The sequence below is a fragment of the Rana temporaria genome, chromosome 9, assembly GCF_905171775.1.
Source record: "Rana temporaria chromosome 9, aRanTem1.1, whole genome shotgun sequence".
Classification (NCBI taxonomy): domain Eukaryota; kingdom Metazoa; phylum Chordata; class Amphibia; order Anura; family Ranidae; genus Rana; species Rana temporaria.
In genome coordinates this window covers 58,367,624-58,380,446 of record NC_053497.1, presented here as the reverse complement: position 1 = coordinate 58,380,446, position 12,823 = coordinate 58,367,624, and the positions used below count along the sequence as shown (strand labels likewise).

Below are 12,823 nucleotides of genomic sequence, written 5' to 3'. Positions count from 1 at the left end.
ATTGCCTAGAATCGTGGAATTGGGAATCGGGTACCTGTCAAACCCAAGTACTGTATCTGTTGGGAGGAGGGGAGGAGGTCTTAAAGCGGAATTTCCCCCTTTGGATGAAACTCTGCTTAAGTACCAGAGCAAACTTCCTGAGCTAGTGCCCGTGATTTGTAGGTCCCGTTCCAGTTAATATATATATATGTATATATATATATATATATATATATATATATATACACACACACACACGATTCTGCAGGTGACCCAACAACAATCACTGCCAATGGTGAAAAAACATTCAAGAATTTATTCATGTGTAGAAGTTACCATCTTGGTTTTTTTTTTATTACCCTGCACATGCCTGGATAGTTGAGGGGAATGCATTTTCACTTCATTACGCTTCACAATGCAGTAGATCAGTCCTTGTTGTGACTATGCTATATAATGCTTTATTTGTCACTGAAAACATACTCAAAGGTGGATATAAACTGTAAAATTTGAAATGCAATTTTTAAATGGTTTTGACTTGATTTAATATAATGTGTTTTTAAATCACCCTCAAAGGTGCATGTGCTGATGAGTTGGTTCCTGGAAAGAATGCACGATCTTTACGCCTTCATGATTTCACAAGCTCTCAGCTATTTAGAGAAACATATCTTGCCCAACATCCATATCTGTGTGCAATATCTGAAATGTGTTTTTCCTGTTAAGTTTGTCAGAATTCAGTCTATGCGGCTGAACTCGAACTGCAGATTCAGACAAATACTGTATATGATATTTTGAGATGAAATAAAATGTTCTTATTCCAGCGTATAGCTTTGTCAGTGGTATGAATAGATATATAGGTGTCTTTGGTATTTTACATTGATTTGTATAGTGTAATTGAGAATATTCATAAAAAATGTAATGCAAAAAACACATCTCTACATGTACAATCTATACATGAAAACACTGAAGAACAACTTCACTTTTCATGCCAATTTACTGCAGCAGTCGCTTTCGGACACAGCCACCGGTGTGCGCTGTGGAGTACACAGTGCTGGTGAACCAATTACAGAGTATCACACAGTTTACTTTTTTCAACATTATTGGAATGTTACAAGATGACTTTCATGTTTATTTACCATTGTGCATTCCAATGCAGTGATGTGTGTTATGAAGCGCTGCAGTGATAAAAAGTACTGCATTTTTATTAAACACCATCGCAACATAGTGGTGTAGGGCTGCTTTCACACTGAGGAGCTTTGCAGGCACCATTGCGCTAAAAGTAGCGCCTGCAAAGCGCCCTGAAAGAGCCGCTCCTTCCTATCCAGTGTGAAAGCCTGAGGGCTTTCACACTGGAGCGCTGCGCTGGCAGGACAGTAAAAAACGTCCTGCCAGCCGCATCTTTGAGGTGCAGTAGGAACGGTGAAAATACCAATCCTATAGCGCCCTTGTCCATTGAAATCAATGGGGCAGCGAAGCCGTACCGCCTGCAAACTGCCACTGCAGCGGTGTTTTGCGGGCGGGTTTAACCCTTTTCGGGCGCTAGTGGGGGTTAAAATCTCCCCGCTAGCGGCCGAAAATTGCGGCAAACACGACAGTAAAGTGCCGCTAAAAATAACGGCGCTTTACTGCCAGCACACCAAGCGCCTCAGTGTGAAAGTACCCTAAACTAGTGAAGTTGTCCTGTACTCTTCCCCCCCAACATAACCACTTTCCTGTCTGAAGCCCAGGTAGTATAATACTCCATCTCCTATGATCTCCCCAGGCCCCAAACAGCTACTAATGCTCCTCTCACTTTAATTATAATAATAATAAACTTTATTTTATATAGCCCCTTTAAAAAGGTAGCTTCTCAAAGCACTTTACAGGGAAAACACAAGAAATGCACAGGATAGCATAAAGGAAAAAACGGGACAATTATTGGTAAGTTTGTGTAAAGAAAAACGTTTTTAGATTTGGTTTGAATACGTTTAGAGAAGATAGCAGCATAGCAGGAGAAGGCTTGGTCTCCCATCGACTGTAGGTGAGTAGAGGGGACACAAAGAAGACCAGAATTTGAGGAGTGGAGGTTACGAGAGGGGAGCAAGTTCTGAGAGATAATGGGGTCCCAGGCCATAAAGAGCCTTATGGGTGAGCAAGAGGAGTCTATGCAATACCTGATGGGTAGCCAGTACAAGGACTCCAGGATAGAGGTGATATGATCACTTGTACCAGACCTAGTCAGGATTCTGGCTGCAGAATTTTGTACATATTGTAGTCAATTAATAGTGGATTTAGGTACAGAATGAAGTAGAGCATTGCAGTAGTCAAGTCGGGGTAACACAAATGTATGGATCAGCTTTTCAGCTACAGTGTATGATAGCATAGGACATAGCCGAGGAATGTTTCTCAAGTGGAAAAAAGATGTTCTGACATTTTGTACATGTGAATCAAAAGGTATTTAGCATCAAATATTGCCCCACGATTTTTCAATTTAGACTGAAGCTTAAAGGATCACTAAAGGAATTTTTTTTTTAGCTAAATAGCTTCCTTTACCTTACTGCAGTACTGGTTTCATGTCCTCATTGTTTGTTTTTGCTTTGAAGTAGCTGTAATTCTGCTGTGATCTCCACACTTCCTGCTTGTCTGGCTCCTTATGAAAAAACTCATGGGAGCTTCTCACTGTGGTCTAAGCTGTGTGTCTAAAACTCCTCAGAACCAATCAGATTCATTTTAAAAACAAAACACTGCACTGGATTTGTTTGTTTTTGTTCTGTGGGTCTCTTTACTTCACAGAGACATGAAACCAGTTTAAAACCGAAAGTGAAACTAGAGGCACATTATATGATAGAAAAAAAAAAAAAAGGTGTTAACTTTCTGTGTACTTCCTGTTTTTTGTGGAGAGTAGTGTGGTGGATTTTGCACATATGTGAACCATCAATGCGATTCCAGAATGATTTACATTGATGTCTATGGAGACTAAATTCGCAACGCAACGCTGTAAACTCGCACAAGACCCTATTTTTAATCGCATCGGATTCGTAGAGGAATCGCAACGCATGTATGTGAACCACCGTCATTGAAAACAATGACTTTATGGATGACATGTGAATTTAGAATGTTTGACGCATCACATTCGTTATGAACTCGCATCAGTGTGAACCGGGCCATACTACGCCAAAAAATAAATTCTGATGAAATGGTTGACTCAGATGTTACCTGAGGTAGCCTCATGGGAGGCTATGGTGAACGCAGCTCTTCCGCTATACAAATTAACCTATATTAATAGGGGATGCCCCTGGAAGTTTGAAAAGGTATGGGGCCAGATTCACAAAGAGATACGACGGTGTATCTCCTGATACACCGTCGTATCTCTGAGTTTCGTCGGTCGAATCTATGCGACTGTTTAATAGAATCAGTTACGCATAGATATGCCTAAGATCCGACAGGTGTAACTGTGTTACACCGTCGGATCTTAGGCTGCAATTCCAGGCCGGCCGCTAGGTGGCGTTTCGGTTTATTTACGCGACGAATATGCAAATGAGGAGATACGCCGATTCAGAAACAAACGACCGCCCGGTGCTTTTTTTTTACGTCGTTTGCGTTCGGCTTTTTCCGGCGGATAGTTACCCCTGGGTCTATGAGGCGCAGCCAATGTTAAGTATGGCCGTCGTTCCCGTGTCGCGATTTAAAATTTTTACATTGTTTGTGTAACTCGTCCGTGAATGGGGCTGGGCGCCATTTACGTTCACATCGAAACCAATGACGTCCTTGCGACGTCATTTAGCGCAATGCACGCAGGGTAAATTTGCGGACGGCGCATGCGCTATTCGATCGGCGCGGGAACGCGCCTGATTTGAATAGTACACTCCCCCTAGCCGCGGAATTTGAATTCCGCCGGGGGATTTACGATATGCCGCCGCAAGTTTTGAGGTAAGTGCTTTGTCAATTACCCACTTGCCTCAAAAACTTGCGGCGGCGGATCTTAAATCAGATAGGTGACGCGGATCTAAAGATCCGCTAACCTATGTGAATCTGGCCCATGGACTTTGAACTGAGGCGATTCTTCCATTCTCCTGTTACTTAAATATATGGATTCTCCGTGTTTTATCATGCTGAGTCTGTCACTATTTATTTGGTTATTACTGCTTTGATTAATGGTATTCTGCATTCTGTGTGTACATCTTCTTGCTGTTTACTGAACTGGACCATGTTTTTTGTGTTCCGTTATACTGTATTGCTGAAGATTGCAAGAAAGCAAACCCGGTTTTGTAAAAAAAACAAATGTAATACACCAGAGACCGTCATTTCTAGCATTTTCAAAAGGAGCTTAGTAACGGCAGCCCCATACCTCTCTGAGTACAGGTTTTATAACACTGATGCAATAGGGATACTTACAGGTGATGGGTGAAAGGTGACACAGCTGAGGCTGACATCTCCCTTAACGCTAAGGGACTGGATGCCTTGAAAAGACACGCGATGACGATATTCTAACAGGAACTGCCCATTTACTGTGACCTGAACAGTAAAACAAAATACAAAAGTAACTAAACGAGTTGAAATTTTGAAAAAAAAAAATGAAATTTAAATTTTTGGATCTCCCGTCACTCTTTGTTCTGGGGAACAGTGGTCACCTGGACAAAATGAGGGGACAAATCTTCCTAGAGGGGACATAGTCCGCAATAAACGTATCAATAGATATGCCAACGTAACTGCTTCGTGGATTTGGCCCAATGCCTTTAACTTTGGTACACTCACCTGAAATGCATGTCCTACCACGACAATGGCTACATCAAAGTAGGCATTCCTTTGGAAGGGCATGTGGTGCTTCCTCTCCTCTGAACCCCAGTTGTTGTTCTGCATAGTGTTACATACAATGACGTTGCCCTCATCAAACCGTGGGTTGAAGTGAAATGCGATGTCATTTTTGAAGCAGTCAAAGTTTATAGCAAAGCTGTAAAAATAAAAAAATGGATACAGGGTAACCAGTTTCCCCATACTTGGCTAGAAGCAAAGGTAAGCTTCTTGTGATACTGAAGGATGACGATGAGATGAAATGCATACAGTAGTAAACTTCTTGGACCACATTTTTTTGCCACAAACTGAAATAAAAAAAAAAAATTTTTACTGGAACATTGACTATGCAATTTAGCATTCTGAAGGTGTGACACAAAAAAAATAATTCACCTAAAAAGTAAAACATAAAAACATGGGGGGAAACTGAAGCACTCAGAATTTGGTACATAGTAACCAATCTTCTACCTTAAAGGGGTTGTAAAGGTACAATTTTTTTCCCCCTAAATAGCTTCCTTTACCTTAGTGCAGTCTTCCTTCACTTACCTCATCCTTCGATTTTGCTTTTAAATGTCCTTATTTCTTCCTAGAAATCCTCACTTCCTGTTCTTCTGTCTGTAACTACACACAGTAATGCGAGGCTTTCTCCCTGGTGTGGAGTGTCGTGCTTGCCCCCTCCCTTGGACTACTGGGGAGTCAGGACGCTCTCTATGTTGCAGATAGAGAAAGGAGCTGTAACACATCCTGACTCTCCTTCGTCCAAGGGAGGGGGCGAGCACGACACTCCACACCAGGGAGAAAGGCTTGCATTACTGTGTGGAGTTACAGACAGAAGAACAGGAAGTGAGGATTTCTCAGAAGAAATAAGGACATTTAAAAGCAAAATCGGAGGATGAGGTAAGTGAAGGAGGACTGCACTAAGGTAAAGGAAGCTATTTAGGAAAAAAAAATTGTACCTTTACAACCACTTTAAGCAGAGGACCACACAAAAAGTGAACCTCCGCTTTTCAGAACCCTCCCCCCTTCCGGTGTCACATTTGCCACCTTTCGGGGGAAGGGGGGGGTTCAGATACCTGTATAATACAGGTATTTGCACCCACTTCTAGGAATAGACTCCCGCGGGAGTCACTCCCCTCCCCTGCTGTCTTCTGGGAAACACACTGGTCCCAGGAGACAGCGGGGACCAGTGAGGACGCGTCGCTCGCGCATGCGCAGTAGGGAACTGGGCAGTGAAGCCGCAACCCTTCACTTCCTGATTCCCTCACCGAGGAAGGCGGCGGGGGCAGCCGAGAGACGAGCGATTGCTCGGCTTCGGCTGCTGACATCGTGGGCAAGCTGGACAGGTAAGTGTCCATTTATTAAAAGTCAGCAGCTGCAGTATTTGTAGCTGCTGGCTTTTAATATATAGTTTTTTTTTTTTTGGTGGACCTCCCCTTTAAGCTTTTCCGATTAAGTTTTGACAATAAGCGCAGGTTCACACTGGGCTGCGGGAGTGAAGCCGTGCGAGTTCAGATCATTTCACTCCCGCTGGCAGGCCCAATTTTGGCCGCAATTATAGATTTCTGCACAGATGTCAATGTAAATCGCAAAAAGTAGTACAGAAACTACTTTTTGAAGCAAAGTCTCACCGATTAGGACGGTGTTATTGCCGGCAAATGCTGCCAATTAAAAAATCACATGTTAAAAAGCAACAATGTGAACCAGAGCTAAAACCTAGAAGCTGATTGGTAACTATGCACAGCTGCATCAGATTCTGTGCGCACCAATTTTAGTAAATCCCCCTATGGTTACATAAAAATAAAAAAAAGACCCTGCTCTTCAAGGGTTCGTTAGAACCACAGCAACTGTGCTACCCAAAGTGCATTGCATCATGCACAGTCTTCTAGGGGGAAGCTACTTAAAGGAAGGGGAGGCATTCTTTCTCTTGTGACGGCAACTTCTAGCAAGCAGGAAGCCTGTGCTGAGGCCTACTTCAAGGAAGCCTAGGCCTCAGAAGCCTGGGCCTACAGTCGCCAGCGCGGATCGCCCATCCTGAGAGGGGATGCTTGACGCAGTGTTTGGCCTACGTTCCAGGACAACCAGTGTCGCCTGTCCACCAGCACTTTGAACGCCTGCGCGGAAGACCAGAGACTGTCAGTTGCGGAGAGGCCGGGAACCGGACACTGCAGACGGAGAATACCGAAGAGGCGAGACCTCATTGGGTGAGAAGGGCAGCTTCTGCCCAATGATATAATAACTGTATCGTAGGAAGCTGGATCTAGTAGACTCACCATTGTTGCTTGGAGGTTAACACACCACTTGACCACTTGCAGGGATACGCTGCATCCGGCAGTGACTGTGCATTAAAGGAAATTGGCGTTTGTGTTGCCAACACGCCATAACATTCGTTTTCAGTTTACTTATCCCTATTGGATTACAAATTGTTTACGCGCACCAACTAATGCTAACAAAGACTTCAGTTAACCGGAAAGGAACGATTGGAAGACTTTGTCTGATCAACTAAGTTACCATAGTAGAACACGTGTCCAAGGACTGCCCGTTAGGGGGAGCTAAAGAGTTATAGACTCACATACATAGAGTAATTACTTTATACTTATTTTGTACAGTATTGTTGTTCCTGAGAGCCGGGTGAGGCCTGGTGGAGAGGTACTTCAGTGCTGACAGTACTGTACTGGAGAGGCCCCTCCGCCGCGTTCTTACACAGGTCTGTACTTTGGTTCGTGATATTTAAACCTGTTCCTAATATTTATCATTGACTCTTGCAAGCAGTCAACTGTATTTGTTTAACTCTGTTTTATTTATCTTTTCTTGCCAAGTAAATAATTGCTTCTTGGTTAATCAGAAAGTTGTGTGTGAAGTTTATCTATTGCCCTATTGGACAGGTGGGCAGTACAAGGTAACCATAATTACAATTTCTTTACTGTGTATATCATTGTTGTTCCCAACTACCGGTGGGTCAGCAATGGCACTGTGGTCCAGTTGTGCCAAGGAAGGGTTTGAGCCAAATATTTTGGGGTTGATAGGCAGAATACAGACCAAAAATATAATCAGCAGCTCCTTCGGGGGTTGTGCTACATAAGCCACTAGATTAACTTGAAAGCCAGGAACTTAGAATTTTTTAGAAGACGTCAGCAATGGCAACCGATATGTTCCCTGAGTTTACTTTAATACTAATTCTGCTTTTGTTCAGTAACATACCTCTTGGCATGACTGTGGACTTGTCCTTGGAGAGTCACTCTCTTTCCATCTGAGATCCCCCCAAGTATGGCACTCTGGAAGGGAACAACCTGCAAAAAAAAGGAGGAGAGGTGTCAAAACAATCAATTCAATTTACAAAATTCCAAGTAAAATGACATGCTCTGTGTGTTCTGTAATCCCGACCTATGCTCTGTGTGTTCTGCGCTCCTTGACCAATAGCAGAGTAGGCTTGGGTTTTAGTTGGTCCCACTCCTTTAACCACTTGGCCCCTGGAAGATTTACCCCTTTCATGACCAGGCCAAATAAAATGTATGTCCTTTTCCCAGCTCGGTTTGGCCACACCCCCTCTCTCTTGATTGGCTAACTGACTTTGATTGACAGCAGTTGCTAATGCTGTGTCTCAGCCAATCAGAAGAGAGAGTCCCGGACGGCCATGGCACTCGTGCACATCACTGGACAGAGATGGGGCTCAGGTAAGTGTAATGCCGCGTACACACCATCACTTTATGTGATGGAAAAAAACGACATTTTCTGTGAAGTAAAAAACGACGTTTTTGAAACTACAATTTTCAAAAACGACGTTGCCTACACACCATCATTTTTTCACAATGCTCTAGCAAAGCGAGGTTACGTTCACCACTTTTTTCCATTGAAGCTCGCTTCATAACTAGCTTCTGGGCATGCGCAGGTTTAAAAACGTTGTTTTAAACGTCGTTTTTTGCTACACACGGTCAATTTCTGTGACACAAAAAACGACGTTTTGAAAAACGACACAAAAAATTGAAGCATGTTTCAATTTTTTTTTGTCGTTTTTCACAAGACATAAAACGACGTTTCCCCCACACACGGTCATTTAAATTGACGTTTTTAAAAACGTTGTTTTTTTTCATCACATAAAGTGATGGTGTGTACGTGGCATTAGGAGGACTGAGGGGGGCTGCTACACACAGAAGGTTTTTCTTAATGCATAGAATGGGGAAGAAGTGTTTTTCCGGTGGGTCACATGAGCGCCCAGCGGCACTGTAAATAAGGTATTTATGGCAATAATTTTACACAAAGACACACACTAAACATGATATAATCCTGTAACACCACAGATTGCAGGATCTCTTAAAGTTGACTTTACAACCACTTTAAGAGCTGCACCCACGTTACACTTCTGACATTTAACCTAATTGTTTATTACTATGCTTTTGTTGGGGAAACAATCCAGATGCTGACTCAAGCTTGCAGATGCAGAGATGACAGTTTCTCACCTTGTGACTTGCTAGAAAGTTACTGTACAATGGTGAAGACTAGGGTCGTCTTTAAAATTGATTAAATATCAATTGAACCCTGGGCAAACATTTTCTTGGGCCCTCCCGAATCTACTTATCAACTATTTTCAGGCAGTGTGGGCTCAATGGAAAGCTGCTTTGGGCCCCACAACAATGACTGTGCCCTGGGCAGCTTCTCCTTTTGCCCTGCTTAAAGATCGCCCTGGTGAAGACTGAACACTGGGGGAGAGGAGACCGGGGAAATGCTCCTATCTGCCTTCAGACGACCTATGATATTAGTTTACTTTATTTGTTTATTACTCACTTTTCTACAGCTCAAGGGTTGCTTTTTAAATAAAAGGTGGACCATTTCTGAAAAATTGCACTGTTGCTTTCTTATGTGACATGTCAGAATTGATTCACGCAGACTTATAGGGTTGCTAAAATATCTACTTTAAACACACCATTACAGAACATTTTTATAACAATTATATCTAGCTTGCTGATAATTGGCCTTAAGCCTAGGTTCACATTGGAACGATTTGTCATGCGATTTGAGTGATCAAATCGCATGACAAGTCGCAGCTTATTGGAGGCAATGGCACTGTTTTAATTGGTGCAACGCAGATTTTGCAGCGCCACACCGATTTGCAAAAGTAGTTCCTGCACTATTTTTGGCGATTTCAGGTGCGACTTATAGATGCATGAAGCTCCACAGATGTCTATCAAGTAGCACCTGAAATCGCGCTGAACTTGCTACTTTAAAATCGCACTACTTCAAGTGAAGTAGCTTGATTTCAAAGCAGCATCAATGTGAACCGAGACTTCAATATGGTAGTAATTTGTTTACTGTTATCTGTTCTCTTATCAGAGAGACAGAATAGCACATATGGTTATCAGATAACAACCTCTCTATCTATGTGTCTACTGTTTTTTGTATTTATTTCCAATATGAACTGGAAGTCGTATTCAAGAGTATTTGTGTTCATATATGTGAAAGACTGAGCTCGCCCCACTTAACCTTGAGTATAGTTACATAGTTTAAAAAAGGCATATGTACACCCCAAAAAATAAAAAAATAAACCTTGCACCATCATAACCCTGAATGCACAGATAATCTAGAGAAAGGAAAAAAAAAAGAAAGAAAGAAAAAAAAAAACATTTTAAAAGTGTCAATTAATTTGCTCCAACAGGGAATATACTGTAATATCTTCCATTCCCAAAAGTCAATTGGATACTCTCTAGATCAGGGGTCTCCAAACTTTCTAAGCAAAGGGCCACTTTACTGTTCATCAGGCTTTAGGGGGGCCAGACTGTGGCCATCGGGAGTAGAAAAGGGTCCCAGCATCAGTTAAAGAAAACCATGCCCCACCTTCGGTGTCAGTGAGAGGAATTGTGCCCCATCACTTGTGTCATTGGGAGGAATTGTGCCCCATCTTTGGTGTCATTGGTAGGAATTGTGCCCTGTCATTGGCCCCCATTGTTGATGTCTGTAACGGTATGGCCTGTGGGACCCAGAGGCTCTTGAAGGGTGTGGGGTACTTCTGTGTCAGCTTCACCAATGACTCTTGGGTCTAGGGTCATCCTATGTCCACTAGGGGCATAGGATGACTGAGAAATTATATCATGGATTACATGAGATGGGACAGTAATGATAATTAATGTATTGCAGGATATCTTGAAATATTACAAGTTGTTCATTCTGAACCCAACAGGTCAATAGAGTGTCTCCTTCAATGTGGAACATAGACTGTTGAGGTGCCAATTAAGTCTGCTACTGTTAAGATGTTAATCACCTCCAGCTACCTGGCTATAGTGATGAAAGCTTGCTGTGATTGCATTCTATTGTCTATTGTGTTAATTAAGCCTGGCTCCTAAGATATTTCATGGTGCTATGCTAACTAACCCTGTATTGTGTGAAAGTTCTATTGATGATAATATGTGTTGAGAATTAACACAATCTAAAAGGTCAGATGTCTGATTTATGTTTACCAAAGGAATGTGTATTGTATTGAGGTAAAAAGAGTTTATCGCGGAGTCGGAATGTCTGGATAAATGACTAGTAATTAGCTCATGTAGATTATCTGAATGTCATTATCCAAACTAAAGGAATGTGTATTGAGCTCCGTGTGTCATGTTGTGGGTGGAGTTAAGCCATTGTTTCTTGGGGCTTCTAACTGTATAAAAACCTGAGTTTTACCATTAAAAGATCCTGTCTGTTTGGAACCAGAGAACAGAGCTGTGTGTGTCTCGTTCTTCTGGGGGAAATCCAATGGGTTCTGTCTGCTGGATTGTGGAGTGTCGGAAGCGGTCTTGGGTTGGTGGAATGGAATATCGTAACAGCGTTAACCCCTGACCGTTACAATATCATTGGGAGGAATTGTGCCCCATCTTTGGTGTCATTGGTAGGAACTGTGCCCCCTCATTGGGCCCCATTGATGTTGTCATTGGGAGGAATTGTGCCCCATCTTTAGAGTATTTGGTAGGCATTGTGTCTATTATTGGGCCCCATTGTTAATGTCATTGGGAGAAATTGTGTCCCATCTTTGGTGTCTTTTTTAGGAATTGTGCCCTGTCATTAGGCCCCATTGTTGATGTCATTGGGAGGAATTGTGCCCCATCTTTGGTAGGAATTGTGCCCCGTCATTGGGTCCCATTGTTGATATCATTGGGTGGAATTGTGCTCCATCTTTGGTGTCTTTGGTAGGAATTGTGCCCTGTCATTGGGTGTTGCTGTCATTATGAGTAACTGTGTACCTTTGTTGGTGTCAGTGAATGAAATAGTTCCCTAAGGGCCAGATAAAAGCAAGCAAAGGGCCGCATCCGGACCCTGGGCCGCAGTTTGGAGACCACGGCTCTAGATGAACATTTTACAATATTATTTCTTATAAATACAAAGTGCTACCAGCCACTTGGATACATCCTGAATAAATATCTTAAAGTATAATTTCTTATAAATATTAATAGCAAATAAGTTACTCCCTGGATCAACATTTTACATTGTTATCACTTTACCTATTAATAGCTAGGTATAATTTGTGCATTTAGAAGCCTTCCAGCCCTTTTCTTAAAGCAAAACAGTAAACTATAACAAGCTCCCATTGAGGACTATTCCACATTTTAACAGCTTTTACTGTATAGAACACTTTCCATATGTGCACATTAACCAATTCAGTCCCGGAAGGATTTACCCCCTCAATGACCAGGCCATTGTTTGCGATACGGCACGGCGTAGTTTTAACCGACAATTGCACGGTCGTGCGACGCTGCATCTAAAAAAATCATGTCCCCCCCCCCCCCCCACAAATAGAGCTTTCTTTTGGTGGTATTTAATCACCTCTGTGGTTTTTATTTTTTGCACTATAAACAAAAAAAGGCCGACAATTTTGAAAAAAAAAACAATATTTTTTATTATCTACTATAAAACACACCCAATAAATAAAAAAATAATAATTTCATCATCAATTTAGGCCAATTTGTATGTTACATATTTTTTGTAAGAAAAAAAAAAGCGTATATTGATTGGTTTGCACACAAGTTATAGCATGTACAAAATAGGGAATAGATTTATGGCAATTTTTTTTATTTTTTTATTTTTTACTAGTAATGGCAGTGATCTGCGC

At 42.1% G+C, this 12,823-nt stretch overlaps 1 protein-coding gene across 6 annotated transcripts in view; it reads right to left on the bottom strand.

Moving 5' to 3' along the window:
* LOC120913565 (galectin-9-like) overlaps nucleotides 1-12,823 on the bottom strand; it is a 55,143-nt gene that overhangs the window by 29,556 nt on the left and 12,764 nt on the right. For all 6 annotated transcript variants that reach the window (XR_005743541.1, XM_040323582.1, XM_040323584.1 and 3 more), the window contains exons 2-4: nucleotides 7,945-8,033; nucleotides 4,711-4,906; nucleotides 4,351-4,470 (exon numbers count right to left, since the gene is read on the bottom strand). Coding sequence is in view for 5 of the 6 variants with exons in the window: in XM_040323582.1 (XP_040179516.1) it covers nucleotides 4,351-4,470; nucleotides 4,711-4,906; nucleotides 7,945-8,033 (405 nt within the window). In the remaining variant the exon portion in view is untranslated. The remainder of the gene's footprint in view (nucleotides 1-4,350; nucleotides 4,471-4,710; nucleotides 4,907-7,944; nucleotides 8,034-12,823) is intronic.